We start from the raw sequence: 27,845 nt of genomic DNA on the forward strand, positions 1-27,845 counted from the left end.
AAATTATTCATTTTTGAATGTTTTTGAAAAAATTCTCCACGTCATCTTTACCCACAATTTTACCATCTTGAGCAAAAGGGGCCAGGAAGTCTTTTAATTTAGTTTTAATGTCTTGGAAAGCTTGAACACCTTGAATTGCTTGTTCTCTTGGTAATGAATTGATAGCTTTTGCACCAAGGTCATAAATTGAGGAATTGTCATCATCTTCAGGATCAATTTCATCATCATTAGGAGGTTCATAAATAGGATCATCATTCATCAAAAATTGGAATTCATCAAGGATTTTTTTAATTGTAGTATCATTTGTTGTATTGTATAGAGTTTTAAAATTCTCTTCATAATTGGTTTTCAAGAAAATTGAATAATCATAATCAATTTTTCTTTTTTTGAAAAAAGTTCCATCTTGATTTTGTAAAATTATTGAATTACGTTCTTGTAAATTTTCACTTGGAATTCTTTGAACAGTAGTTACCACAATATCATTATTTTGTTTAATTTTATCAAAGAAATCTTTAAATTTATTAATACATTTCCAACAAATATAACAATCAAAATCATCCAAATTTGGGAATCCGTCCAATACAGGCTCACCGTTTTCTTCCTCTTGTTGATCATTTTTCATCAGTTCCTCTTTCTTGTCCTCTTCATTCTTGATATTTTGAGTAGCTGCATCAATTTCAGGCTCACCTAATTGATCCAATTTATTAACACCATGATCTTTTTGCTTTGGAGGTTCATAATGAGTTAATCCCATTATACAATAATCATGAAACCAATCTTCTTGACAAGTTTCACCAAAGATACATTGTAACATATTTGATTTTTCTTCAATTGGGTTATATAATTGTTTACAATCACAAAAATGACCTTTAAAATTTTGATTATAAGAATTTGAAGAAGATGGTATATCATCAAAAATTTTTGATCTTAAATAACAAGGATGATTCATTTTTGTAGTACCACAATCACAAGTGAAATTTCTTTTTGTGAATAGTTCAACTAATTCATGATCAGAATGACATTGAATTGAACAAGAATAACAAATTCCTGAAGTTTGACCAGTTTTGGCAAGACAAGTTAAACATGCATAAATTTGTTGACGAATTGCCCCCATTGAATAAGTACATTGATTTGGATCATAGGGCATCAATTCTTTAGCTTCCCTTTCCAGTTCAAGTTGAGAGGAGATGTAATCTTGAGCAGTTATTGAATCAGAACTTGGATTAGAATCTAGTTCTGGTTTGATATTGGATTGTTGATTTGAATCAACATCAGTTGTGTTCTTTGTTTGATCTTGTTTGGTCTCTTTGGATCCTTGATTAAGTTCCTTCTTTACTTCATCGGAGGCCATATTGAATATAGATGAAAGAAATCACAAGGAAATAAGTGTATAACTCCTCGTTCACTTTTATTGACACTTTTCATCAATGAGTAGGACGCGTTTATACTTCAAAGTTCAAGTTCGCGAAAGTTTCCATTCTGTGTGTCCCCTGTTCAATCCAGGTGAAAGTTCAGGTGAAGTTCCAGGTGAAGCAGGTGGTTTCTTCAAGCACACGTGACATCACCTAGCATTCCTCTTTGGGCAACTCAGCGGTAGCCACTCGCTCACGAGAAGAGCATAGGAAAGTTGATAAAGAAGCCAAAGTGACACATTTGTGACACATAGAATAGTGCTATTAATACTCTGATATCTTATATCCATTACTCTCCAATACTCTCAATCAACCGTTGAACATCTGCTAATCCCTTCACTCGCAACCGTTTCAACAGTCACAGCTTCAGGATGGTTTTGCCCTGTTCAGAAAGTGCAAACAGCCTAGTGTGTCCCCTACCAGGATACCCTTACTATAAATCCACTCCAAATCTAGGAAAAGCTCTATAAAACCATCTCCAATACCCTTATAATCAATCAATACACCCTCTACTTAAATTAAACAGGTTTAACCCATCTAAACTCACTTTATCCCCCTTCCAATTCCAACTCCCTGTGCCGGTGATTTCAAGCGAGCAACTCCGGAGGAAAAATTTTCCCTTTGAATTATTAATCATCGAAGAAAAAAAGCGTTGGTGTATTTGAAATAAAACGTTTCCAACATCCAAAACATCAACAAGGACTCGTTATTAGCTGGTTCTTACAAGTGGTTTGAAGATACTCTGACTGATTGATTGATTGATTGATTGACTCAATAGCTGCTATTTGAAAGAAGTCCCCCAGATCTGACAATACCCCTTATTTTGAGCAGATCATTATGTCCTACAACAATAACAACAACAACTTGGATTATATATCCAAACTAAACTTGGAAAGTATAAACAACTATCAATTCTCAACTGATAGCAATGATCTAGCCTCTTTTACAGACTCTAGTTTCTTTGATTTTGATAAATTCCCCGTTGATGGTACTCATGATGATGACTTGAAACTTAACTATCAACAACAATTTCAACAACAAATCCAAGATCCAGAACAATTTAATGATTTATTAAGCTTTGATGGGTTTAAACAAGAACCAACAAATGATGATGATGTTTTCAAACAACCTTCTTTACCTGTTCAATCATCTTCATTAAGCACTGTCACAAGTCCGGCTCAAACAATACAGCAATCTCCATCATCATCTCCAAATACAAGTTTACATAGTGAAGTTGATAAGAAAAAGAGAAATACTGCAGCTTCTGCAAGATTTAGAATAAAGAAGAAGTTAAAAGAACAAGAAATGGAGAGAACTTTGAAAAATCTAAATGAAAAAGTTTCTTTATATAATGCAAGAATTCATAAATTAGAAATGGAGAATAAATGTTTGAAATCACTAATCATTGAGAAAAATGAACAAAAATCAAATGATTTGTTGAAACAAATTAAAGAAAGATCAATAGTTAGAAGTGATTGAGATCATAACTGTTGTTTATACCAAAAAAAAGTGTTTCAATTCTAAGCAAATTTGAACTTTTTGAAAAGTTTCTATCTGCTTCTATATATATTTATTTGAATTTTTTAATTTTAGGGGTAATGAGTTTATGTGGTTTACAAAAAAAAATATACAATGTTTCATAATATCCATTCATGTATTCAATTAAATAATTAATTATCCCAGCCTAAAGCTTCTCTTTGAGATTTAGAATTTGGATCGAAAACTGGAGGTGTTGATAAACTTGTAACTCTATGAGCATGACGAACTGGTCCTTCCCATTGATCATTATAATCTGAAATTGCAACATGTTGACTAATTCTATTATCCCAAATAACTGAAACTCCTTCATCTTCTTTAACTGGTTGCCAATGAACTCTAACTTGAATATCTAAATTTTTAGCATAAACTTCATTCAAATATTTTAAAACTAAATCACTCTCTTCTTTTTCCAAATCTTTAATACGAACAACATGTGCAGGATTAACAAATAATGATTTCCAACCTGTAACTGGATGTGTAACAACTAATGGATGTTCCCTCTCAATATGTTTTGGTCCACTTAAGATATCATCACGTTCATAATAAACATGTGCACTTTTATGAATGGCAACTTTACCTTCTAGGAATTTTTGGAATGAAGGTGATAATTTATCAAATGCTCCATATCCACTAATAAATCCAGTATCACCACCAGTTTCAGATGTAGAATCTAAATGTAAATGTGTAATACCTGCTGGACTAAATTCATGGTCTAAATCAGTATGCCATCCAGCAAATGCACCACGTTGAAATTTAATTAATGGGCCACCTCTGTTAAATTTATTCCAAACAACTGTGATACCTTTTTTAGCTTGTCCTGTTAATGGATGTTCTTCAACTTCTCCATAATATTCACCAATTTCTAATTGTTTTTGTGGTGAAAGATCTTGCTTTCTGAAAACAACAACAACTCTTTCAGCAATTAATAAAGCCAATTCATCCAATTGTTGTTCATTTAAATCACTCAATTGTAATCCAACAATTTCCGTACCAATATATTTAGTTAAATTGACAACTTCAGTTGCAGCACCAAATAATGCCTTTTTCTCAGGATCAGCATTTAATCCACGTTCAATATAATTTGGATTTGGACGATTTCTAATCTTGTAAGCTTCATCTAGGAAAATTGGAATATGATCAGGGCGACGTGGATAACCTTTTGATAAATCAATACCATATTTTTCTAATCTTTTACGTGATAAAGCTGGTAATTCCTTAGCAAAATCTTGATATCCTTCTTGAACACCATTTGGATTTTTCAATTCAATTTGAATTGATTGTAATGATAAATCTTTTGTCTTTTGAGATAATTGGCTAATTGTTGTCATTTTGAAATGATGATGAACTTGAAAGATCAAATATCAAATCAAGTTCCATCATCATCTTTTTATACCTTTAGTAATTATATATCTCCTTTAATTCCTATTGCTCCATAGTTCTAACCATTTGTCATCTGATTCAAAATGTTAAAATGCCACACTTCACAATAGATTGGAGAAACTTGGAAAAGCCATAATTTGGAATGGATTTATTTCCAGATAGAGTAATTCAACCATCAGCAACATGAACGTATGATATACTACCAAGAACAATCAGCTCATAATCAACTTTTTCTATGATTAATCGTTTGATCGTATCTTACAATAGAACGGATTGAAAGACTCGAGTTTATTTTGTTGAAACTGTGGACCTCAGAAAAAGTAGTGGTCAAATCATTTTCTCAACGTTAAAATTGATCAAAAAGCTTGAAATCAGTTAACATTATGAGCTTATGATTTGATTAAGAAGATATAGATATTTTGAGGTTTTGTTTTGTATTCTACTACAATATTCATCATGATTCAAAACTAATGTACATTATTAACAGATTTTAACTTCAAGCTTCAACTTCTTCTTTAGCTTCAGGTTCAGCTGTGACTTCTTCCGTAGTAACTTCTGGAGTAGTTTCAGCAACATCTTCAATTGGTTTATTTGGACCTGTTGGACCTTGTTTATATTCTTGTTGAGCAGAAGTTTCAACATTGAAGACTCTATACAACACTTCAAATGTTTCCTTCTTGGACAACATCAAATTAACACATTTTGAACCAACCCAAATTGGATAAAATAATTCTTCATGTTCTTCATTAATATCTCTTTTAATTTGAATAAAAGCACAACCTTGACTTAGGGTTTTAACTTTATTAGTGAATTCATCATCAATATGAAGTTCTTGTAATTCATCAAATTTTGGGAATGCTTCTTTTAATAATTTTTCAAATAATTCTAATGAACATTTCAAGACACGAGAATCACTTAAATGTTGTTTAATAATTGGTAATGCTTCACTTTGAATTCTCCATTTACATTCTAAATCAGTTCTTTGAGAAACAAATATTTTAACACCAGAATGAATGATTTTCAATTTTTCCTCGTTTGCTAATAAATACTGTTTAGCAATTGGATGTGATAAATAAATAATTCTTGATGGTTCACCAGTGGCATTTCTAACAAAACAATTATCTGTGACAATTGAATTATTTTCATCAAATCCATAGAATTTCCAACATTTACTTAATTCTTCTTGATCTTTAGCCAAGAAATTGAAAGGTTCTGCACTATCATGATTTGAAGTATTTGATAATTTTTCCTTTTTAGTTGTGGTAGATTCAACTGGTTGTTCAATTTTAGCCTTCTTTTTAGATGGTTCTTCAGTTTCTTGTTCACCTTGTTTTTCTAAAACGGTAATAAAGAACCCACCAGTATTTTGTTGATGAGGATAAACTCTAATACAATCTTCTAAATTAAAATCTTCATCTTCAGTTGGTGGGAAAAATGATTGTTCAACAGATTCATCACCTCTTTCCTTTACTTGAAAATCTTTACCATAAACTTTCCAAGTTTTAACACCATTTGATGAGATTAAACCTGGTAATTCAGTCTTGATAACTTTAATATCTTTATTTTTTCTTAAAGCTTGAGCAATAACAGCTTCATTTTCAATTGGATTAATTGAACAAGTGGAATAAACTAATCTACCACCTTTGGCTAATAAATCAATACCTCTTTGTAAAATTCTATATTGTAATAAATGTAATCCAATACCATCACCAATTGACCATTTATTCCAAATTTGAGCATTTTTTCTAATAGTACCATCACCTGAACATGGAACATCACACAAGATTCTATCAAATTTCATAAATTCACCATTTAATTTAGTCTTTGGGAAAAATTGAGCATCATGATTAACAACTAATAAATTTGGGGAATTTAATCTTTTAATTTGATGAATCAACATATGAGCTCTTTTAAAATCAGAATCATTTGCAACAACAAACCCAGTAGGATCATCAACAGAATGTAAAGATTCAATTAATTGAGCAGTCTTGGAACCTGGTGCAGCACACATATCTAAAACTTTATGATGAGGTTCAACTTTTAAAACTAATGGAGGAATCATTGAAACTGCTTCTTGTCTACTAATGTTACCAACTTCAGTTTCAATAACTAAAAATCTTTGAGTCTTAGCAAATTGTTCATTTTTACGAATAACTTGCTTTGGAACATCAATTTGCCATGCTAATTCATTTGGATACCAAGGTAATGGTTGTGGAGTTTTCAAAGGCTCACCTTCAAATTCAACACCATCTAAATATTGTAAATGTCTTTCTTTGAAAATGTTTAAAATCTCCTTGGCATGAGCTTTGGACCCGGTGATTCTAAAAGTTAAAGGTAATTGATTTTGACAATGCTGTTTAAACTTGGTAAAATCTTCATCATTTAATAAATTTTGAGATCTGTAATAAGTTTCCCATTTTTCATTCTCCTTTTGAATTTCTTCCCATCCGTTTTTTTGTTCAGCTGGGTCTCTAGAGCCGTTTTTACCCTTGTAGTTTCTACCTCTGAAGTTTCTTTTACCCATTTTTACTAGCTTGTTGTTTGATCTTGAGATATCGTATACAAAATTGATGATGATAATACTCAAAAAAATTTTCGAGCTATCTAAATTTTTTTTTCTAGCCCATCGCCTGGTTGGCGCACTCGAAACAATATGAATATTACACTTAATTGCAAAGAAATGGGTTATTTTTGTAAAGAAATGCTATTCAAAAGTATGATAATCGTTATTATTTGATCATCATTCATACCTCTGCTTTTTTTGCTTAATTTATCTCTCAAATCGACCCTTTTTTGCTGATGTTTCTGTCGAATATGCCAATGCCAAACTGGCCCAACCACGGATAAAGTCCAACATTGTGATCAGGTGCCAAAAAGCTGGAGTATAAAAGAATCCGGATAGCTCGAGTATAAATTATTAGCAAGTATAAAAGAGTAACTTCAAATCCAATTATCTCAAATTAAAATGTCAGGACAAACGTACTTCATCACTGGAACCAATCGTGGTATTGGGTTAGAGCTAGTCAAACAACTATTACAAGACCCTTCAAATCATGTCATTGCAACATTGCGTCGTGTTGATGATATTCCTGAGTCAACCGTTACAAAGAACCCCAAATTAACAATTCTAAGATTGGATTATAATATGGATGACCCAGAAACCCAATATAATGCTCTATCACAGGAATTGGCAGCATTGGATGTTGGGATTGATGTCTTTATTGCTAATGCTGCTAAAAACGATGCAACTACAAATGTATTGGATTCTTCAATTGAACAATATTTGAATTTTTTCAGAATAAACACTTTAGGTCCAGTTCAAACTTTCAAAATTTTGAAACCTTTCATGTTAAAGAAGAAAACAAGAAAAGTTGTATTCACTTCAAGTATTTTAGGCTCAATTGGTGGGTTCCCTGATTTCTTATCAAAACATTATCCTTGTGCTCCATATAGTTTATCAAAAGCCGGATTAAATTTATTGGGTAAAGAATTGAGTTTTGAATTAGCAAATGAAGGTTTCATTGTTATCAATTATCACCCTGGATTGATCAACACCGGTAAAAAAGATGAGTTCCCAAATGATGATTATAATGCCCTTAAACAGGATTTCAAACCTGATCAAACAATATTGGATTTTGTTGTCAAGAACACTCTTAGTGTCCAGGAAGGTGTATCCAGAGAATTGAAAATTATCAAGGGATTAACAGCTAGTGATAATGGGAAATTCCTTGCACATGATGGAAGTGAAGTGGAATATTGAATTTTATCATGATGATGACGATTCTGAATCTGAATCTGATGATACATCTTTTTGTTTCTTTTGTCTTTTATTTTCGTTATTCTCAAAGTTATGAGTTCTCTTCCATTCATTGCGTTCTGCAATCTTTTTTGATGTTTGTGATGAAGCACCATCACCATTTGCGAACTCAGCATACATTTGAGCTGAAGTTTCACCAATAAATTCATCCATCCAATGTTCAACTAATAAACCCATTGTTATTAAAGACGTTTCCTCGAATATTCTTGCCTTTTCTGGATATTTATTACTGATGTAGTAGTGTAAAACTTTCAATAGATCAGAATCTGGAAGTTGAAATTTATCATCTCTCAATTTAACAGGAACCCTAGCTAATCCACCAACTCTTTCTGCAATCTCTTCATCAGCCGATCTCTTTACTATACGATCACCATCACAACAATCGAATACATCAATTTCTTTCCTCTGGCTCATCTTCTTATTAATTTTTTCTCTGTTGAAGAAAAAAAAAACTACAAAGAACCAAAAAAAATATGGTTTAATTAACTAATCTGACACAACCATTTTTTAGCCAGAGAAGTGCCATCCTGATCGCCTTCTCACGGGTAACTGTGCTGTGCTGGATTTCTCCCCTTCAGCGGTGCAGTTAGCCATTACCTGAGCCAAACTGGGCCAGACTACTCGTGGCCAGCGGGCCCAAAATTCCGCGAAAATCGAACCAGGACACTGTCATCTGAATTAAAACAGCAAATGCCAAATTAAAAGAACGCTAACAATCCCACTAAAATGCCACTACAGCAATCAAAATTGGATTTTTGAACCACCGAGAGGTGCAGTGGCCAAATCACGTGAGTTGCCCTCGAAATTTACTGTATTAAGTAATTTTTGGCCTCGAAATATAGACTTCAAATCTGAGTAAAATGAATGAAATCAATTAGAAACTGGAAAAGAGATAATCGGACGTGCCAATGAAGTGTTGGTATGATTCTGTATCTCACTACCTACAAGCATCTCTATTTTGCGTAAGTTTAAAGGAGGTTGTGACGATTTATTGTTGAATACAACCCTGGTTCTTGCATTATCATCTCAGTCCAAGGAAACGTTTGTAATACAATGATAATTGAACAACTCATACACACACACATACTACAATCCATCATAAATCACCATTAGATCGTAACTTATTATACAATACACACCTAATCACTTGTATCATCTTCCAGCAATTGGTTTACCAGAGTTGGCTAAAGCTTCTAAAAACACACAAATTGTTAGTATCTAAGGCCTCAAATGATAAAGCAAATATACATACCTCTTCTAGCGGCATCCTGTAGCAAGTTGGTATCAACATCATTTTTACTTATGTAGACATATCTAACAGTAGACCCTCTTAAAAATATACTCTTGACTGATGAAAGATGTGGAAATTTTAATTCATTAGTTGTGGAAACATTATCTAGTTTTAAGTTGAAGTATTGATCTGCTGTTTTCAATGTACCTTTTAATTCAATCCCGTTTTTAAGCTAGTTTAATGAATGATTAGTATACTTTGAATGGAGTTATTTATTTCTTGTGTTTCTATTCAACTTACTTCAACGGTAACCTTTGGATGATGTTAGTACCATAGTCCCATAAAAACACCTAACATAATGTATACTCACTTCACGGTCAACCAATGTCTTAAAAAAAGAAAGGAAAAGCATCTTGAATAGTATTGGATTATAAGATTTTGTGAATAACTTATCGTTAACCAAAGTGTTGATGTTGATTTTCATCCTCAGTTTTTTTTAAAAGCAAAATTCGCGCATCGAAAGAATTCAAGTACAGAGCCCAAAATTTGACGAAAACACTTTTCATTCTAATTTATTTACAAGTATATACAGTGATTCAAATACCTTGTCTGTTTTTCTTTTCACATCGTTAAATTTCATTTAGCTAGCTTAGAAGCTTCACTCAAGATCTTTGATCCACCTTCTTTAGCTTTCTTCAATTGCTGAACATATAAGCCAGATATTAAAACTCTCATATTTGTTCTTGGTTTTCTTAAGTTAGCTGCAAATATCAATGCAGAAGTTAATAATGCTAAAGCACCAGCTTGATGAGCAGAAGCTAATGGGATTGGAACAAGATAAATTAAAGTGGAGATACCTAATGCAACTTGTAATGAAACAACACCCATGACTCCATGTAATGATTTATTTGCAGCTTTTGGAACAATGAATTTGTTTCTTGAAGCATATAAATGAGTAGCCAAAATTGCAAAAAAAGTTGTTGTTGCTAATATTCTATGGTTTAATTGCACAGTTGTTGGATTTTCCAACATGTTTCTCCAAAATTTATCAGATTTATCATCTTTTCTTGCATAATTATCATCAAATAATTCTCTTTTTGATGGTACTATATCATCACCCATATGAGGAAATGTATTATAAATCAAACCAGCATCTAATCCCGCAACTAATCCACCAGACATGGCAGTGATAAAAGTTAATCCAACCAAAAATAATGAAATTCCTCTTAATGGTTTTAATGCAGGATTATCCAATTTTTGGAAAACTTCTAAAGCAGCTTTTGGATCTTTTGTCCATTTTGCCTCTCTTAATATTTCCAACCCAGTCCAAAACATACCCATATATAACATGAAAGCAGCACCAAGATGTGTAGTTAATCTATATTGTGACACTGTTGGTTTTGATTTTCTTTCTTTTAAATTTTCCTCATCAAGACCAGATTTAACCATCCACCAACCGATGAAACCTTGTAAACCTAATAGTGCAACCAATCCAACTAATCTTCCATTAACCCTTGGTGATGTTTTTCTTGAAAATGCAAAATAAGCAGCAGGTAGTAACATTACAACACCAATAGCTCTTCCCCATAATCTATGAGCCCATTCCATGAAAAAGATGAATTGAAACTCTTCTAATGTGATATGAGAATTCAATTGTTTAAATTCTGGAGATTCTTTATATTTAGCAAATTCTTCTTCCCATTCTTGATGGTTTAAAGGTGGAATAGTACCTGTAACTGGTTTCCATTCAGTAATTGATAACCCAGATTCTGTTAAACGAGTTAAACCACCCAAGACAACAATACCGAAAACAAGACCAGATGTACCAATCAACCAATACCCAACATATTTGGAGGTATTCAATAAACTTCTTTTAGGTTTGAACCCTTCTTTTTGTTGAAGTTGTTCAGTTATTGATTCTGCCTTAGATCCAATATTTATACTGGATGCATCTGAAGCTGTTATGGTTGATTTATTTGTGGAAGATGTAGTTATTGACCGAGTAGAGTTTCTTTGGATTTTGTTACTTGATGATATTGGGAATGATTTCTTGGTGGAGATTAATGATAATGGTGATTTTTTAGATTGTGTCGTTATTCCTGAACCTGAAGGTATGATAAAATTGGAGATACATGAAGCTCTAGCTGTTTTCAAAACAGAAGCGTTTTTCATAAAGAAAAACTGAGATCTGGATAGAGCAGCAGACATCTTCACTTTCAAATGAGAGAATAATCTTCAGTGTCAAAGACCTGGATGTGTAGTAAACGATTTCTATATATAAGGTGATGATGGTGGTTTGATTTTCAATCCCGAATTTTTTATTGGGTTTTGAAAAAAAAAATCAGAAATTTTTTGGCGGTGGAAAGCGACACAAGATGTAACCGATCAGAATCGAATGGAGGCCTCTACAAAATTGTGCCAAAACATATTAAATTCATTATTTCATTTACCAAATTCGTTTAGAAAACATTCTATAGCGACTGACTTTATTCAGGTTTCCATGTGTTTTGCTTTCTTTCCGTTGTCTGATTTCATTAAGACTTGGTGACATTGTTTCATGAGGATCATAAAGAAGTTTTCTTGAGGTGCTATCAACTGCACCCATGCCACCCGATACTAAACCTGGAACATAATCTGTTTCTGTATCCGGTTCCTTCTGTTGCTGCAACGCAACTTTCTTCATCCTTAGGTTAGACCATTTGATCAAGATCAGCTCTAATAAAAGTTTGAAAAGCAATAGTGTAATGTATGACAAGATCAATATAATCAAATTTGTGAAAATCAATTGACTAGACCATGACGAACCTTTTGTTGGATCGAATAAGAACCAAGACAATGAATGTTTGGACATCACAACAAAAAGAACAAATAATGCAGGTAGTGGGAGCCCTATTCTATGTTGAATTTTATCATCATTATTATTCGAAACACGAATTTTAAAATTATCAATCACATCAGAAGATAAAACATTCAAATAGTTGCCATATATCTTGGGTCTAATCTTGTTAAATTTTGTGACATAAGAATGTTTAACCCAGTCCACAATCAATTCACTTCCTATAACAATTGCAGTAGGACCGAAAATTATACCTAATGCCTTATTCCAACTTGCAAATGAAGAATTTGGTATTAATCCAACAGTTTCAGAATCATTACCAATTTGGACCAAATTTCTTAAGCTTATAATTGACAGCATTGTTAATAATTGGAACCTTTCAACAACATCTGCACAACTCATTTGGAATAAACCTTCACGATCAATTTTCTTGAAAACAGAACCTTTGATCTCGGCAAATTGATTCGATAACAATAAAGTCAATAAGGAATTTGAGTATGAGTTTGCTGCCACATTTAGTGAAATGGTTTGGTAGATCAAGACAACAGTGTGGATAGTTAGGTAAATAACACTTAAACCATAAAATAGGATAAATTGTGATATTGAGCCCACGTCTGTCAATACCACATTGTTATAACTGAATAAAACATTTAATAAATCTTGACCAACAGTTGCTAATAATTTGTCACTGATCTCAAAAACACCAAACATTACATATAATTTGATTGAAGATTGTGCTCTAATTGTGTGATAAATTTTTGAGGTATCCACATTACTGAAAATCATAGCCAATATTAACAATGAAGCGAATAGTAAATTTTTCAAATTGATTATACTCAAATAGTCTCTTCTTCTCTCACCTTCGTTATTGGTATTGATGATGAATTGGTTTCTAAACTTCATTATCAGCACGGATATATCAATAACGATCTTTAATGGCAAGATAACCAGCATCTTTAAGAATGAATTCAAGCATGACAAGAGTCCAAACACCATAAAGTTCTCCAAGTAGAACGGTAGCTTAATCATATTCATAATCTGTTCCAGCGACTCCATTGAACTAATCAGAGTAGAACCAACATGTCTTTCTGGATCATCATCTTCCCGTGTCTTGAGTTTTTGGTCTCGTATGTCTATTCCTAGCTCTTTGAGCAGCAACTTGTAGAGGTTGTACGAGGTGCTGTGGCTGTTGCCTGAGACTATGCTCAGCGTCCTGCTCCTGCCTCTTTTGCTTCCACTTTTCATGGGCGTGAGCTTTGTCATGGTTGAAGGTGCTGGGTATTAAATTGTAATATGGTTTTTGTTTTGGTTTTTGGTTTTTCCTCTGTTTTGAAAAAAATTGATATCAACATGATGAGATTTCATCTCGCTACAATGTCATCCTCAAGCTATCCAACAATGCAAATCACCACTATAGACTCGTTCAAGCCAATACTGCTCAACTACAGCCACCCAGACACATTGACCCCTTCAGAGGCTAGCAGACTGTCGTTGGCCCTCGTGGAGGTGCTATCAGAAGATGTGTGTGATAAGTTCTTTCTCAAGTTCATCTCCAGATTCTTGACAAAGGATTCGTATAGCGAGATACTGCAAGAGAGAAACATCAATAAAGTATGTGCTTATCCCATGTGCTGTGAATCTCCAGGAAGAATAAAGGACCATTATTCGAAAAGTTTCCAAAAATCTAAAATGCTACCATATGCCTATTTGAATTTATACTGTTCCAAGACACATTATCAATGTTCTGAATTTTACAAGACTCAATTATCTGATGAAGCTGTATTTGCAAGAAAAGATATCACTGTGAAACCATATGGCTCAATGAAATACGAAGTCAATATAACTCTATTGGATGAAGTTTATGAAAAGTATAATCAAAGACATGATAATTCACAATCAATAATGGAGATCATCAAAAATCTTGATAGTATGTCTATAAATGATACCAAACAAAGTAAAGATGAAATGATGGATAGTATGAATCAAATGTTACAAGATATTAAGATTGTGGAGAAAGAGGCATCTTCTCCTCCAGTACCACCAACAGGTGAAGATAATGATGATGATCAAATTGATCAAGATCAGGAGGATCCAGATAGGAAATATGAATATTTACAAGATCAATCAAAAGCTATAAATGGATATGTTTTACAAATATGATAGTGCTAATTTGAATGCATTCTTTATGTACAAGTTTTCTATAAATTCAATATCTTCTTTTACCAAGACCATGTCTTTGTACAATTTCTGGTAATGTTTCACTTCCTAATAAATCATCATGAGCTGTGACACCATTAGCATCAGCCAATATTTTAGCAAATCGTTCCTTCCGCTCCAGATGTACCATATTTGCCTTTGCTTGTTGCTGAATCAGTTCATCTTTCATTTCATTGTTAGCATACTGTTTGTGACCTTCAAACACATATTGATTGGCCTTTCTTTGTTGATCAAGTGCATCAGTAATAAATTCTCTCCAATCAAAACACTCATACTTTGGATCTATCTTTTTCATCAAATGTTCCCATCTTGTTTCCATTTCACAATAAAATAGATTTTCTTTAGCTTTTAATTCCATGTTTGTAAGTTGAATTACTGATATTTTTTGATTTAAAAGCTTCCCACTTGTTCTTCTATCTACTGGCCCCATTGTTCTCAAATAAGGTACCCCCATATACTCTGCTTTTTTGACTCGATAGGGCCCTTTGGCAAGTTTTTGTTCTTCAATCTTGATATCTGTTTTAGCTCTTTTGAATAAAGCTTCAGGTTTGATAATATGTTCCAAAATTTCTGGATCAATAACTTTAGGCATTAATCCATAACGTCTAGAATACTTGATATGAGCATTAACATATGAACCTTCCCTTTGTTTCTCTAATGGCTGTAATGGATCACCTTTGGGTTTCCTTGGTGGGTATTTTTTCAATAAAAGTTCTGTTCTTCTAGCTTTAACCAATTCTCGATGAGTTGGAGGTAGTTCTGCATCTAGTAGCTCCTGTACCAACTTTTGTTCAGGGTTTTTGTAAAATTCCCGGAGACTTTGCTCCATTTCATGACCTTCTTCCAGAAACTTCCTCACATTGACACCACTCTTACTGATTTTACCTTGTCTGAACTTGTACCGTATCTTGTGCATCAACTCCAGTCTGATTCTCTCATCTTGTCCTGGAAGGTGCCTAGCATGCCTGAGAAGAGCCTTATACAGTGAAAACACCTCTTCTCTGTGTCCTGGAAACTTCTTAAACAGCGTCACCATCACAGAACCACCATAAAATCTTGTTTTTTCTTAACAAAAGCTTTAGCCTATAGCTCATCTACAAATTTGATAGATTTTCCAGAAATGGGCTTTACACGACTTCACGAAACATTTTTGAAAAGATCCAAAAACACGTCTTTTAAAAGTCTGAATGAAACAGATCAAATTAAAAGCAAAATTGAATAAAAATGGTGAGTTCTATGCGTTCTATTCCGTCAGTATATTTGCTAACTTAGATATTAAAGTCTGACAGCGAAGATGATCTTGGACCACATGTTCTATTGAAAAGAAAGAAGCAAACATTCTTCCTATCATTAGATCGTACATCAGGTAAACATGTTGTAGAAAAACTACATTCAGTAATAAAATCAATTGGTGGTTTGGGTGAAGATGGAGGTGACAATGAAGCTCAAGATGATCAAGACATAGATATACCTGTCCCTAGTTTTGAAACTAATGATTCAGATGATGACGAGGATGAAAATAAAGTTAACAATGTCAAGAGTTCTAAAAACAAAATCATACCTGATATAGAAGATATTATACTCGGTGAGCCTAGAGATAGAAATGACCCTTATGGGTCAGGTTTTGTAAAAGTTAAAAATATGGAGAAAAGCTTGGGTTTACATAATTTTGCCATAATGGCATTCAGATTGAAAACTGATGAAGGTGATGATTTTGATGTTGTTGAACCAACTGATGCAGAGGAATGAATATATGGGAATATCTACATTTTGTTTTATTGTAGATTCATGTTTTATTATAATGGAAAAGACAATTTACAATTTTCAAAAAAATAGTTAACCCATTAAAACCGTTTTTTTTCTCTTCGTTAATAATTTACACAAAATTCATTCAACAAGCCAATAAAATTAACCATTAACCCATTATAATATAATATATAGACACACAATGAAAGAATCTAGTTAACTAAAGCAGAAGCAGTAGCAGATTCGTATTTCCAGTTTGGTGGTAAAACAGCAACAGTTCTGTAGTATCTAGCTAATCTGTGAATTCTTGATTCAATCAAAATTAATCTAAATTTAGAATCTTTATCTTTTCTGTTTCTTTCTAAATGTTTTCTAACTGAAACAGCTTTTTTAATTAAAAAGTATAAATCTTCTGGGATTTCTGGAGCTAAACCGTTTGATTTCAAAATTCTTAAAATTTTGTTACCAGTGACAACACGAGCTTGAGTAACACCGTGAGCATCTCTTAACAAGACACCAATTTGGGATGGAGTTAAACCTTTTCTGGCGTATTTGATGATTTGTTCAACAACAGCATCTGAAGAAAGTTTGAACCAAGCTGGAGCATTTCTTGAGTATGGAAGAGCTGATGAGGAAATACCTTTACCCTAAAGAAAACTTGTTAGTAAAAATGATTCTTAAAAAAAAAGTTATCGCTCAATCAAATGTTTCCAAATGAGAGCTTAGAAGAAATCTTAACGATGGATACAATAGTTGAATGTCATTATTGTGATCAAAAGCCACTCAAACAATTTACAACTTGTATCTCATCACATTTCTGTAAAAACTGGTATCAAGCAGCCATGAGTTCAAAATCTTTATTGATATTCCCAAGAATCTCTCTTGAAATAAAATGAATTATCCCAATCCCACTTTTAATCACAAAAGTTAGACTGAATAGAATAAACATTTGAAAGAAATATCAGATAATGAAAACCCAAAACCACATTGACCCGAATTCATTACGTTTCAAGCTAAATAGCAAACAAAGGCTATTTTGGATATCTTCAATGAGTTGACACTCTATCTCATATCACATACTTTACTGTGTAATCTACCCATTTTGTTTGATGTTCTTGATGATGATGATTATAATAGTATTAACGTACAAGAATTGAAATTAATTTTTCAACTTATTCGAAACGATCGCGCACCAAAATTTTTTTTTCCAGTGACCGGTTTGAGGATGCACAAAAAAAAATGATTTTTGGTGTTTGGATGTGAGACCTATGTTTGATCACATGACCTAATTCCACTACTAGAGTAGCCCTAATAATGGGAATTTCAAAAGTAGTTGTAGTAAACAACAAAACAAAACAGCATTCTATTCACTGTTATACAATCATTTATAAAGGAGTTAAGATCTATAGCACTTTCTCTTCAATATCTTCGAAATCTTCTTCATCATCAATTTCGATGAGTCTATGACAATCTGTTAGTACATAATTTCATAATACCAAAGTGATTTCACGCTTGATGAGTACACCTAATACTTACTTTGAAACGCCAGCTTTTTCTCTAATTAGTTCTAATGCTGCAGCATATAACATCCGTAGTGATTGTGTAGAAGTTGGTGGTAACCAGTAAACCAACACCAAAGGTGATGATTTACGACCATCTTTTAATGTGATTGGGTATGAAAGAACAACATATCTAGGGCTGTTATCTGGTAATTCCTCCACTAGTTCTTCGATGGAGGTAATTGGACTTTCAGCACTTTCATCTAATTTGATTTCATATGTGGTTTTATCTATTTGATCTGTGAATGGAGTTGATGTTAGTATCAGGGGTTGTTGTTCATTGCTATCATCGCACACATTCCAGGTAGCTCGTCAGCATGGGTTCGATAGACAAATCACTCCCAATCCTTTGAGCTTATTTTGTACCAAGAATCAGCCAAACTTACATATCAATGCTTGAACATCATCACTTCTTGCACTTCCAAATCTAAATTTGCGAAGTTTTTGGAGAGTCTCTTCAGAGAATGAGTATAATGCATTAGACTGGTAACAATGTTAGTAATTTAGTTGAGTAGCATATATATTATCTTGTATACACACCATTTTTATTATTTCCTTGTGTATCTAATTGGTCAATTGGAGATGTTGATGTAATTAATTGTCTTTGACAACAATTGTTTTTGTCCAGCTCTCTGGCGTATTATCTCGAAATATCGCGAATTCGCTCTTATCGGCACGTGCTGTTTTGACAGACAGTTTGAATTAGAAGTAATTATTAATTTTTACTAGAGTTTCAACAGGATAAAAGTGGTATTATCTACATATTTTGATTGTATAAAGTGTTATTATTAAGTTTATAGCTTAAAATTAACAAAAATTGAAGAAAAAAAAATCTGAATTTTTTATCTTTTGAAGATTTTAAAGTTAAATTAAAAATTGGGAGATAGACAAAATTATAATTTTACTAGAATTAATTGTAATTAATCAATATCCATTTCATTGTCGTTATAATAACTAAATTGTAAGATATACAACTAATTGGTTAATAAAGTTCAATAAATTTAAGTTCAAAAAATAATATTTCAGCTTGATTTTATACGTCGTGGACAGCGCCCATAATATTAATTGTTATACTATATATATAATTAATTAATATAATTACCTGATGTTAAATATCATGCCAAAATATTAGTGAGTCGACAATTTTAAATGTGTTATAAATTAATTAATTCAGGCCATTTATATAGGTACTATCAGAATATATAATTTATAATTTAATACTAATAGGTATTCAATATGCAATCAATGCCGACGTAGACATAAATTTGTAGTCCTGATATTCATGATGATTTAGTGAAAGCAATCAAAGGACGTCTTTAATTCTGCAAGAACCTGTTAAAGAAGCTTACAATATCAATCATGACCATTTAGATTGTATTGAACTACACAGTTCATTTAGTTGGCCATCAAAATTCCACTTCAGTACCAATATTATTTTCAATAGATTCCTTCAAGATCTCAGTACCAACCGAAATATCCATAATACTCAAACCGACAATTTTAACTAATACCAAATTCCCTTTACCTGTTATTTGATCATTTTCAACGGTATCTAATTCTCCAATTTCTTTAACATCTGAAGTTGTAACACCAGCCTGGATTAGCTCACCAGCTTCTGCCAAAGTATGCTCATATGAATCCACCACAATTTTTCCATTCTTGAGTGCTTGTTGAACTGTTTCGTTATCAACTTCAGCCATATGAGGTTTATAACTTCCTATCAATGATATGAAAGTTTTGGAATCCTTGCTTAAATTATCAAATTTTATAGCAGGTTCAGTTGATGGCACACAGCCAAATATAACAGAAGATTTTGAAATATCAGCAAAACCTTGACCCAAAACTTCAAACCCAATGTTTTTGAATTCATTGGATAATGATTCTTTTAAGGAATTAGATTTCTCATTTATTGAACGAACTGCAATTTGAACCTTTTTGAAACTTTCAGGGAACAATATCAAGGTTAATCTAACATGCCAGTAAGCTTGAGGACCATTACCATACACTGTGATGGTTTGATCTCTTAATTTTCCATCAAAGAAGTTCACTAATGGGATAGTGGATGCCAAAGCTGTTCTGAAAGCTGTTAATGTAGTTGCATTCAAGACACCTAATAAATCACCATTGGTTTCATCTAGAATTGATACAGCACCCTTGAAACCTTCTTTTGATCCACCTAATGTCTTGATTCCTACTCTTTCAGCAAATGATGGCATGAATATATGAACAGCATCATTATCTTCCCTATTGATCACGATTCTTTCTGGAACCAATGTTGGATCTTTATGGTACTTCTCCAAAGCTTTTTTCAGGACATCTTGGAACTTCAAAACACCTTCTTTTGACAACGAAGTTAGTAAAGAGCTGATTTGTTGATCTGATATAACTCTCATTTGTACTATTCTTTGATGGTTTGTACCTTTATAATTAGTCTCGAGGATTTATTTTCAGCCTAAGCCCGGTTATTTGAGATTATTCCAAACTGCTTCCCCGGTAAAGTTTGGTGCTTGAATGAGTCACTTGATCTGCCTGGAAAAACCTTTCAGCTGAACTGTATCCAATTGATATATAAATGCTTCTGATTTTGCCGAAGGAGTTAACAGAAGCTTTCTGTATTTATTCTCTCCTCCGTCAATGGTCCTGAAACGGGTTGACTTTTGAAAAAAATCTGATATCTAATCAAAACAATACACCCAAGGATCCAATTAAAGATGTCCAAGCCATTGATCAAGCTAGAGAATGCCTTATTTAAAGGATTATCAGCAGCCAAAGGCTCACCAACAGTTTTCAAAAACCCAATTTCTCTAGAGATCAAACCTGAAGAGAGATGGGCAGTAATAGGAACTTTCAAGACACAATTGATGAAGGCATTGGCGTCTCAATATTTACCAGACCCCCCATTATCAAGAACATATCCCTTTTTAAACAAATCAGTATGGCCAAACACAGTCATCCAATTCTTGGAGTTCAAAGGAGCATTGCCAACAGCTCATTTAGCTGCAAGATATGAATTTTTCAAAGATGAGTTTGATGAAACTACAAGAAGATTTGTGGTTGGAAATGTTAACAACTCAAGAATTATAAATGAAGAGTTAGTTAAAGATGTCTTTAAGAAGCTGAAACTTGAAGGATTAGAAGATAGATGGGCTTTAGGGTTAAGTAATGGTCAAACAAGAAGAGCAAGACTAGCTAGAGCACTAGTGAGAGAACCAAAATTATTGATTGTTGATGATCCCTTTCTAGGGCTGGACCCCACTGCTAGCTCAGTTGTGAGTGATGTTTTAGGAAATATACCACCAAATCCTCATGTTGTTTTAGGTTTGAGATACCAGGATGTTGTTCCTGAGTGGATTACACATATTGCAGTTGTTGATGAGAATGGTTTAATAACAACGGGTGCTAAAAATGAAGTTGAAGAACACTTGGAGGAGCTCAAGGCTAAAGATGAAGAGCTGAAGAAAGAACAAATTGCATTAAATAATGAAAAAGTTGAAAATATTAAAAAGTTGTTTAGTTCTAAAAAAGTTGATTATAGTGTTCCATTATTTGAATTCAAAAACATATCTGTTGCATATCGTGGCCAGCCTGTTATAACAGATTTAAGCTGGAAAGTCTTACATGGTGAGAGATGGCATGTTAGAGGTGATAATGGTACTGGTAAATCAACTTTATTATCATTAATCACTGCAGAGCATCCTCAATCATGGAATTCAGCCATTGAAATGTACGGTGAGCCTCGCAGAACTGGGAAGCAAAACTTTTTCGATATCAATGCTGGTATTGGATTCACTTCACCTGAATTACATGCCATTTTCCCTCAAAGATTGACTGCATATGAAGCTATTGCAACTGGATTTGTTGTTGGTAGTTTTATTCCACCAAAAAACTTGACACAAGTAGAAATTGAAAGAATCAGTGCTTATTTCAAAGAGTTCAATTTGGAATCTAAAAAAGATACAAAGTTTCAAGATCTCAGCGTTAGTGATCAAAAACTAGTCTTGTTCATAAGAGCCATTATAAAGAATCCAGATTTGGTTATTTTGGATGAAGCTTTATCAGTTATGGATGATGCAAGAATTGAGCAATGTAAAGGGCTTTTAAGACATTATCCTGGTACAGTATTAGCCATTGGCCATTTAGAATCAGAAGTTCCAGATACTGATAGATATATTAGATTATTGGGTCCAGGTAAATATGAGATTGAACTCAAATGAAGATCTTGAAATGATCATATCATGTAGTAGCGTGAATCGAATTAACAATGCCAAACAATAGTTTATTGACTACTTTAAACACTTTATATTGTTGTAAGTACGCAGGCGCATGTGTCCGTAGCAGGGTAAACTGCTGTGGGAAAAAATTCGCGAATTGTTCGATTTTTGGTCGACGAGTGTGGTGACAATAAAGTGGAAACGTATTAACAAACGAACCAACTAGATCAGATAAGATCAGATCAGATCAATCCATTAATCTTCCAGGATGAAACTTTTCACCACACTTATTGCCTTTTTCATTCTAAGACTCGTCTCTGCTCAAGCTGCTGACTTGCATCCAGAAGAAAACGAAGGTGGTCATTACGTTGACACCAATGAACAATTACCTTTCAACTATCAAATTGGTTACAACATTGCTGGTAAACCTCAATCAGATGTTGTTGAATTTTTTAATGGTGAAGAAATCACCTTGAACTATACTTTCGTCAACAATGAAGATTTAGAAGTCAATGTTGTTGGTGTTGGTGGTAATTTTGCAAACCCAACCAATGGTCAAGTTCTTGCAAACATTTCAGATGCAAAGATCGGTCCAATTGCTATTCAACCAGGTGAAGCTAAAGTTTTCTCTCAAAGAATTGGTATCAATTTACCAGCTAACAACTACTTGTTAACTCCAGGTTTATACGTTGTTAGAGATTCTTCATTAGCTTTATTAGGTGCCAAAACTCAATTAGCCATTGTTTCAGAAGCACCAATTTCTTTATTCAGTCCTCAATTATTATTCTTAGAATTCTTATTAGTTGCTACTCTTGGTGTTGGTGTTTACTTTGTTTACACCAACTTTGGTGCTGCTTATTTCAACACTGTTGCTAAAACTGGTGCTCCAGCTACTAAAGAATCTAGTGAAAGACCAAAAATCACCACCACTGCTAGTGGTAGAAAAGTTGTTGATGAATCTTGGTTACCAGAAAACCATATCAAAAAAGTTAACAAGAGAAAAGCTAAATAAATCAAAGATTTTTTCAATCAAACTTAACTGAGAAGAGAACTCTCAAAAAAAAAGAGTGGATCATTGATTGATTCATTTTATTCACTCATCTACATTCAAATGTCTGTAATTTAATCCATGTTTTGAATTTTTCATCCATTGAAATTATGCGTTTAATTGTAAGTTGTCTAGTAGATCTTCTATCTGATCAAGTTCACTTTGATATTGAGTATACTCTGGCAAGGATTCCACAAGATCATTCTTTTCTCCCTCAAATAAACCTTCGAAATCAATTCTATGTCTTTTGCAAAGTTGTGTTAGTGCATGGTCACAAATGTAAAGCATTAATACTCACTTTTTCGCCAAATAAAATCTTATATCATCAATCAATTCTATGGTATCTGTCTCTTGACGCTCTTGAATTCTTTCAGAACTCTGTTTTTTGGTTGGTTAGTATACTAATACTATTTAAAACTTTTAATAACTCACTTCCAAGACAATACTTGAGAAATCTGGATCTTTCATAAACTTGTCTAAATCATTAGCAATCACTCTAGCAACATAATGCTCTAATCTATCAACTCTTGTTTCCCAACCAGCTCTCAAAATATCGAAAAGGTCATAACCTTCAGGTATTTTTTCGGACGTGGTTAATGTAACTGCAGCCATAGTTTTCAATCTTTCATTCAACAATAAATCACCAGCAAAGAGAACATCAATGGCATGTTCGAGTGGTATATCTGCATGGTCATAATATAAAAATTTGATAATAATCTCAGCCACGGCAGTTGATGAGACAGGTAAATGAATAATGGGTATTGTGACTGATCTATCGATTATATCATATTTTTCACTAACTTCATACACTTGGGATTCAGAAAATGAAGATGAAAACATCACTTTAAAATATTCATCCCGTATCAAAATTGAACGATGAACTGGGTAGTATGTTGTTTCCCCCAATTCCTCCACTGATAAGATGATGTCTGGATATGCATTTGAATTTTGAAATCTTTTGATTTGTTCTTCATTTATTTTATCGTTTGAGTCGATGGTGACCTTTTGACCAATGATCCCGTTTTCAACCAATTTTTTGAAATTATCTCTTGCACTTTCAAACATCCTCATTTGGAATTCATTCATCAGTTTTGCCTTTGCCTTTGAATCATTCCCAATTTCTATCAATTCCTCTATGATCTTAACAAATTGTGGAAGTTTAATTTTCTTACCATAGGCAAGTAAAAGTTTATTATCAACATTTTCAAATTTTTTGGGGTCATGATGAAGATAAATGTAATCCACAACAACAGAGAAGGCATCATAGTCAGATTGTTGAGTTAAAGACACCATTTCTTTATCTCTCCATGAATTTTCGAGTTTTTCACGGAAATATTCACTTCTTGAACTTAATAGAAACCTATGCAATTTCAACCTTGTATTTTCAATTTCAAACACTATATCTTCGGTCAGCAATGTGGAACCACCTAAGAGTGAACGTAAATGTGATGCAAATGGTAAATTGCTATAAACTGCTTTGGAAATATCATATGAGATCAACAAGTTCCTTATTCTATCGGTCAACGCTCCGTAAATACATCTTGCCCCTTCATATTTGTCAGTATCACAAATCGCACCTCTTTGCAACAACAGCCTAACAATTGGCTCATGTCCACATAGACTGGATAAGAACAATGGAGTGTAATCAAACTTGTCCACTTGATTGACCTAATTTTGGTTAACAAATCATGGATCTTATAAACGAAATTAAATCAATTATACCCACATTCACACCAGTGGAAAGCAGCTTATCCACACTTTCAATATCACCAAGCCTGCACGCCAACAACAAGTCGTTAAACACTTTATCGTCAGCCATCTTCTCGGTTCCTGAAGGCAATTTGGAGTTAATTGATTGGAAAGTTTCATAAAAGTGGCACAAATTTCCATCAAAGCTCAAAGATTAGATAAGCGATGTACCCAAAAATAAGCGTCAAAGAGCAAAAATCTCAAGGCTGTAACGTTTACCAAAACATTCAATTGGAACAAGTCTTTGAGATATAAAGTATAGAGAGAAAGACTATTAGGAAGAGATATAGAGTCCTCTCATTAGCAACAAGATGAAGATCTTCTTCAATTCCAGACCACGATCGTTTATTTTGGTTTCAAATGATTATGCCTTAACTTTACAATACATGTCATCAAATGAGCAATGCTTAATCCATTATACGCCTGTTTCAGCTACAGATTTTACAAATTATCAAGAAAGTACTACTCTTCATTACTATGGTCTTGCTGGTGTGCTACAAGTTAAGAATTATGTGTTTCTTTGTGTGATTACTGATCAATCACAAATTGGAAGTCCAAGACCATCAGAAGTTATTTATAAAGTACGAGATGTTGAGTTTTATTGTTTGAATTCTTCAGAGTTTGATAATTTAACAATGAATAGATATAATTCTGAATCTTCAAGAGAAAAATATGAAAACGAACATCCATGTTCCAAGATCAGAAAATTGTTAACATTAGGTTTTTATTATTCAAGAGATTTTGATATGACAAATAATCTTCAAGAAAGAAATTTAAACAGTGATTTACGAAATTTATTCACAAATTATGATAAGAAATATTTATGGAATTATTTCATGATTCAAGAGTTGTTAAATTTTAGAAATAGAATTCTAAGTTCAGAAAGATATTATTTAGATAGAAGTGAATTTTTAACTTTTTTAATTAGAGGTTTTGCCAAAACAGTGAATACCAAGATTGGGAATGATGATTCCTTGGTCACTGTTATTTCAAGGATATCATGTGCCAAATCCACTGGACCATTTGGTCTTACTGGTGTTGATGAAGATGGGTTTGCATCAAATTATATTGAATCTGAATTTTTATTATACAACAAGAATCATTTTCTTGCATACACTCAAATCAGAGGGAATGTTCCATTGTTTTTCGAAGTGGAAAATGCATTATTATCTAACAAGAAGGTTGTTTTCACTAAAAATGATGAAATGAATGAAGTTGCATTGGATAAACATATGGAATCAATGATGTTGAAACATGGGAACGTTTATGTTATAAATGCATTAAAGAATAAAACAAATGAAGAAGCTTTAAGTAATAAATATAAACAATTGGTTTCCAAGAGAGGAATCCCAATGTTCAATATTGATATTTCAAGAGATTCATTGAAAAATTCACCTCATAAGTTATCATATCAATTAAAAGATGCAATTTTGGAAATTGGTGCATTATGTTATGATATTAAGAAGAAAGTTTATGTGGGTAAACAATTGGGTATTTTCAGAATCAATACATTAAATTCAATTGAAAAACCAGGATTAATTGAAAAAGTTATAAGTCGAGATGTTATTGAATTATCATTAAAAGAGATTGGTAAAGTTGCATCAAATGATTTAATATTAAAACATGATTTAGTTTGGGATGAAAATAATGCAGCTTTATTAACAGTTTATGAAAAATCATCAAGAAGACATGGTAAAAAGGCATTTGAAGGTATTTCAAACACTTCAGTTACATTACATGATCCTATTCATGATTATATTTCAATGGAATTGGGGAAAAGAAGAGCTGAATATTCTTCAAATAGTGAAATTTCGATATTTACTGGTAGTTTCAATGTTAATGCAGAAATGTCTGAACAAGATATAAATTCATGGATTTTCCCCACAGATGAAAGTAATTGTGATATAGTTGTTATTGGAATTGAAGAAATTGTGGAATTAACTACAAGTAAAATGCTGGTTACAGATTTAACCAAGAGGGCATTTTGGGAAAATAAAATTAAAAAAACTTTAAACACTAGAGGGAAATATTCATTATTATGGTCAAGTCAATTAGGTGGGATTGTCTTGATATTATTTGTTAAAGAGGATAAATTGGGGAATATTAAAGAAATTGATGGGAATTTCAAAAAAACTGGATTTGGTGGTATGTCAGCAAATAAAGGTGGTGTTGCAGTTAGTTTTCTATATTCATCAACAAGATTTTGTTTTGTTGTTGCACATTTAGCTGCAGGATTAGAAAATGTTGAACAAAGACATAGTGATTATAAAACTATTGCTAAAAACATTAGGTTTGCACGGAATAGAGGTATAAAAGATCATGATGCAATAATTTGGATTGGTGATTTTAATTATAGAATATTATTATCAAATGAACAAGTTAAAGAAGCTATTTCACAAGGGAATTATAATTATTTATTAGAACATGATCAATTAAGTAATCAAATGATTGCAGGTGAATCATTCCCATATTTCAATGAAATGGAGATTAAATTCCCACCAACTTATAAATTTGATAAAGGTACTTCAACGTATGATACATCAGAAAAATTAAGAATTCCAGCATGGACAGATAGAATTTTGAGTAGAGGTTCAATTTTACAACAAGTATTATATGGTTCAGCACCAAATGTTACATTTTCAGATCATCGACCAGTTTATGGGATTTTCAAAGCTCAAGTTACAGTTATTGATGAAGAATTGAAAAATAAATTAACTAAAGAACTTTATGAAAAAAGGAAATTGGAAATTTCTAAAAATGGTGGGTTTTCATCAATATATGCATTCTCAAGTACAAATAACATAGGTAATAGTGCAGTCAATGTTAATGGATTAACTGGTGATAATAATAGTAATAATAACAACAACAGCAACAACAATAGTAATGTCAACAACAACAATAATGAACGTAAATTATCTTCAGGGCATGGATTACCACCACCTAGTTCAGATAAATCCAAATGGTGGATTGAAGGTGGTCAATCAGTTAAAGTTAATCTTGATAAAGGAGAGAACAATGTTGTTGTTAATCCAAATCGTCCAATAAACCCATTTGAACCAACATCTGAGCCTGATTTTATAAATATAGAATAGTTTATTGA

General features: G+C 32.7%; 19 protein-coding genes across 19 annotated transcripts; 7 read left to right on the forward strand and 12 right to left on the reverse strand.

Annotated features, from left to right (window-relative positions):
• Positions 1-7: 7 nt before the first annotated feature.
• WICANDRAFT_77235 (uncharacterized protein) lies at positions 8-1,351 on the reverse strand (the record flags this gene model as incomplete). The annotated part of the gene is made up of 1 exon (XM_019184521.1): positions 8-1,351. One exon carries the CDS (start codon positions 1,349-1,351, stop codon positions 8-10), a length of 1,344 nt encoding a protein of 447 aa, XP_019039759.1.
• Positions 1,352-2,648: 1,297 nt separating this feature from the next.
• WICANDRAFT_22732 (uncharacterized protein) lies at positions 2,649-2,819 on the forward strand (the record flags this gene model as incomplete). The annotated part of the gene is made up of 1 exon (XM_019180960.1): positions 2,649-2,819. A coding segment is annotated over one exon (171 nt), but the record flags the coding sequence as incomplete, so codon positions are not given.
• A 263-nt stretch (positions 2,820-3,082) lies between these two features.
• Positions 3,083-4,279, reverse strand: WICANDRAFT_82946 (TauD/TfdA dioxygenase family protein; the record flags this gene model as incomplete). Its single annotated transcript, XM_019185465.1, has 1 exon — positions 3,083-4,279. The coding sequence occupies one exon, from the start codon at positions 4,277-4,279 to the stop codon at positions 3,083-3,085; it is 1,197 nt and encodes a 398-aa protein (XP_019039761.1).
• Positions 4,280-4,827: 548 nt separating this feature from the next.
• On the reverse strand, positions 4,828-6,855 carry NCL1 (tRNA (cytosine-C5-)-methyltransferase; the record flags this gene model as incomplete). The annotated part of the gene is made up of 1 exon (XM_019181436.1): positions 4,828-6,855. One exon carries the CDS (start codon positions 6,853-6,855, stop codon positions 4,828-4,830), a length of 2,028 nt encoding a protein of 675 aa, XP_019039762.1.
• Positions 6,856-7,296: 441 nt separating this feature from the next.
• Positions 7,297-8,091, forward strand: WICANDRAFT_28175 (SDR family oxidoreductase; the record flags this gene model as incomplete). Its single annotated transcript, XM_019181456.1, has 1 exon — positions 7,297-8,091. One exon carries the CDS (start codon positions 7,297-7,299, stop codon positions 8,089-8,091), a length of 795 nt encoding a protein of 264 aa, XP_019039763.1.
• A 6-nt stretch (positions 8,092-8,097) lies between these two features.
• On the reverse strand, positions 8,098-8,562 carry RRN10 (Rrn10p; the record flags this gene model as incomplete). The annotated part of the gene is made up of 1 exon (XM_019183112.1): positions 8,098-8,562. The coding sequence occupies one exon, from the start codon at positions 8,560-8,562 to the stop codon at positions 8,098-8,100; it is 465 nt and encodes a 154-aa protein (XP_019039764.1).
• Positions 8,563-9,300: 738 nt separating this feature from the next.
• Positions 9,301-9,791, reverse strand: LSM2 (Sm-like protein LSM2; the record flags this gene model as incomplete). The annotated part of the gene is made up of 4 exons (XM_019183113.1): positions 9,301-9,341; positions 9,401-9,611; positions 9,680-9,691; positions 9,750-9,791. The coding sequence occupies 4 exons, from the start codon at positions 9,789-9,791 to the stop codon at positions 9,301-9,303; spliced, it is 306 nt and encodes a 101-aa protein (XP_019039765.1).
• Positions 9,792-10,015: 224 nt separating this feature from the next.
• On the reverse strand, positions 10,016-11,551 carry COX15 (Cox15p; the record flags this gene model as incomplete). Its single annotated transcript, XM_019181545.1, has 1 exon — positions 10,016-11,551. One exon carries the CDS (start codon positions 11,549-11,551, stop codon positions 10,016-10,018), a length of 1,536 nt encoding a protein of 511 aa, XP_019039766.1.
• A 274-nt stretch (positions 11,552-11,825) lies between these two features.
• Positions 11,826-13,460, reverse strand: EMP65 (Emp65p; the record flags this gene model as incomplete). Its single annotated transcript, XM_019181566.1, has 1 exon — positions 11,826-13,460. The coding sequence occupies one exon, from the start codon at positions 13,458-13,460 to the stop codon at positions 11,826-11,828; it is 1,635 nt and encodes a 544-aa protein (XP_019039767.1).
• A 153-nt stretch (positions 13,461-13,613) lies between these two features.
• Positions 13,614-14,375, forward strand: WICANDRAFT_29079 (Rtr1/RPAP2 family protein phosphatase; the record flags this gene model as incomplete). The annotated part of the gene is made up of 1 exon (XM_019181572.1): positions 13,614-14,375. One exon carries the CDS (start codon positions 13,614-13,616, stop codon positions 14,373-14,375), a length of 762 nt encoding a protein of 253 aa, XP_019039768.1.
• Positions 14,376-14,480: 105 nt separating this feature from the next.
• Positions 14,481-15,468, reverse strand: RRG1 (Rrg1p; the record flags this gene model as incomplete). Its single annotated transcript, XM_019184522.1, has 2 exons — positions 14,481-14,498; positions 14,560-15,468. 2 exons carry the CDS (start codon positions 15,466-15,468, stop codon positions 14,481-14,483), a joined length of 927 nt encoding a protein of 308 aa, XP_019039769.1.
• Positions 15,469-15,619: 151 nt separating this feature from the next.
• Positions 15,620-16,181, forward strand: WICANDRAFT_61134 (uncharacterized protein; the record flags this gene model as incomplete). Its single annotated transcript, XM_019183114.1, has 2 exons — positions 15,620-15,659; positions 15,727-16,181. The coding sequence occupies 2 exons, from the start codon at positions 15,620-15,622 to the stop codon at positions 16,179-16,181; spliced, it is 495 nt and encodes a 164-aa protein (XP_019039770.1).
• A 209-nt stretch (positions 16,182-16,390) lies between these two features.
• On the reverse strand, positions 16,391-17,279 carry RPS13 (40S ribosomal protein uS15; the record flags this gene model as incomplete). The annotated part of the gene is made up of 2 exons (XM_019181550.1): positions 16,391-16,825; positions 17,259-17,279. 2 exons carry the CDS (start codon positions 17,277-17,279, stop codon positions 16,391-16,393), a joined length of 456 nt encoding a protein of 151 aa, XP_019039771.1.
• Positions 17,280-17,581: 302 nt separating this feature from the next.
• On the reverse strand, positions 17,582-18,280 carry AIM7 (Aim7p; the record flags this gene model as incomplete). The annotated part of the gene is made up of 4 exons (XM_019184523.1): positions 17,582-17,639; positions 17,715-17,976; positions 18,124-18,220; positions 18,278-18,280. The coding sequence occupies 4 exons, from the start codon at positions 18,278-18,280 to the stop codon at positions 17,582-17,584; spliced, it is 420 nt and encodes a 139-aa protein (XP_019039772.1).
• Positions 18,281-18,888: 608 nt separating this feature from the next.
• WICANDRAFT_89685 (uncharacterized protein) lies at positions 18,889-20,518 on the reverse strand. Its single transcript, XM_019186187.1, has one exon. It carries the CDS (start codon positions 20,128-20,130, stop codon positions 19,144-19,146), a length of 987 nt encoding a protein of 328 aa, XP_019039773.1. The 5' UTR covers positions 20,131-20,518; the 3' UTR covers positions 18,889-19,143.
• Positions 20,449-21,951, forward strand: WICANDRAFT_61136 (uncharacterized protein; the record flags this gene model as incomplete). The annotated part of the gene is made up of 1 exon (XM_019183115.1): positions 20,449-21,951. The coding sequence occupies one exon, from the start codon at positions 20,449-20,451 to the stop codon at positions 21,949-21,951; it is 1,503 nt and encodes a 500-aa protein (XP_019039774.1).
• A 265-nt stretch (positions 21,952-22,216) lies between these two features.
• IRC22 (Irc22p) lies at positions 22,217-22,960 on the forward strand (the record flags this gene model as incomplete). Its single annotated transcript, XM_019184524.1, has 1 exon — positions 22,217-22,960. One exon carries the CDS (start codon positions 22,217-22,219, stop codon positions 22,958-22,960), a length of 744 nt encoding a protein of 247 aa, XP_019039775.1.
• Positions 22,961-23,290: 330 nt separating this feature from the next.
• On the reverse strand, positions 23,291-24,815 carry WICANDRAFT_28085 (uncharacterized protein; the record flags this gene model as incomplete). Its single annotated transcript, XM_019181449.1, has 3 exons — positions 23,291-23,374; positions 23,429-24,664; positions 24,723-24,815. 3 exons carry the CDS (start codon positions 24,813-24,815, stop codon positions 23,291-23,293), a joined length of 1,413 nt encoding a protein of 470 aa, XP_019039776.1.
• Positions 24,816-25,056: 241 nt separating this feature from the next.
• On the forward strand, positions 25,057-27,837 carry INP51 (phosphoinositide 5-phosphatase INP51; the record flags this gene model as incomplete). The annotated part of the gene is made up of 2 exons (XM_019181480.1): positions 25,057-27,509; positions 27,597-27,837. 2 exons carry the CDS (start codon positions 25,057-25,059, stop codon positions 27,835-27,837), a joined length of 2,694 nt encoding a protein of 897 aa, XP_019039777.1.
• Between the last annotated feature and the right edge of the window lie 8 nt (positions 27,838-27,845).

The sequence above is a fragment of the Wickerhamomyces anomalus genome (assembly GCF_001661255.1).
Source record: "Wickerhamomyces anomalus NRRL Y-366-8 unplaced genomic scaffold WICANscaffold_2, whole genome shotgun sequence".
Lineage (NCBI taxonomy): Eukaryota > Fungi > Ascomycota > Saccharomycetes > Phaffomycetales > Wickerhamomycetaceae > Hansenula > Hansenula anomala.

What these genes read in the sequence shown, in the direction of transcription:
- WICANDRAFT_89685 (XM_019186187.1), bottom strand. Translation starts at nt 20,130, where the DNA reads ATGAGAGTTATATCAGATCAACAAATCAGCTCTTTACTAACTTCGTTG.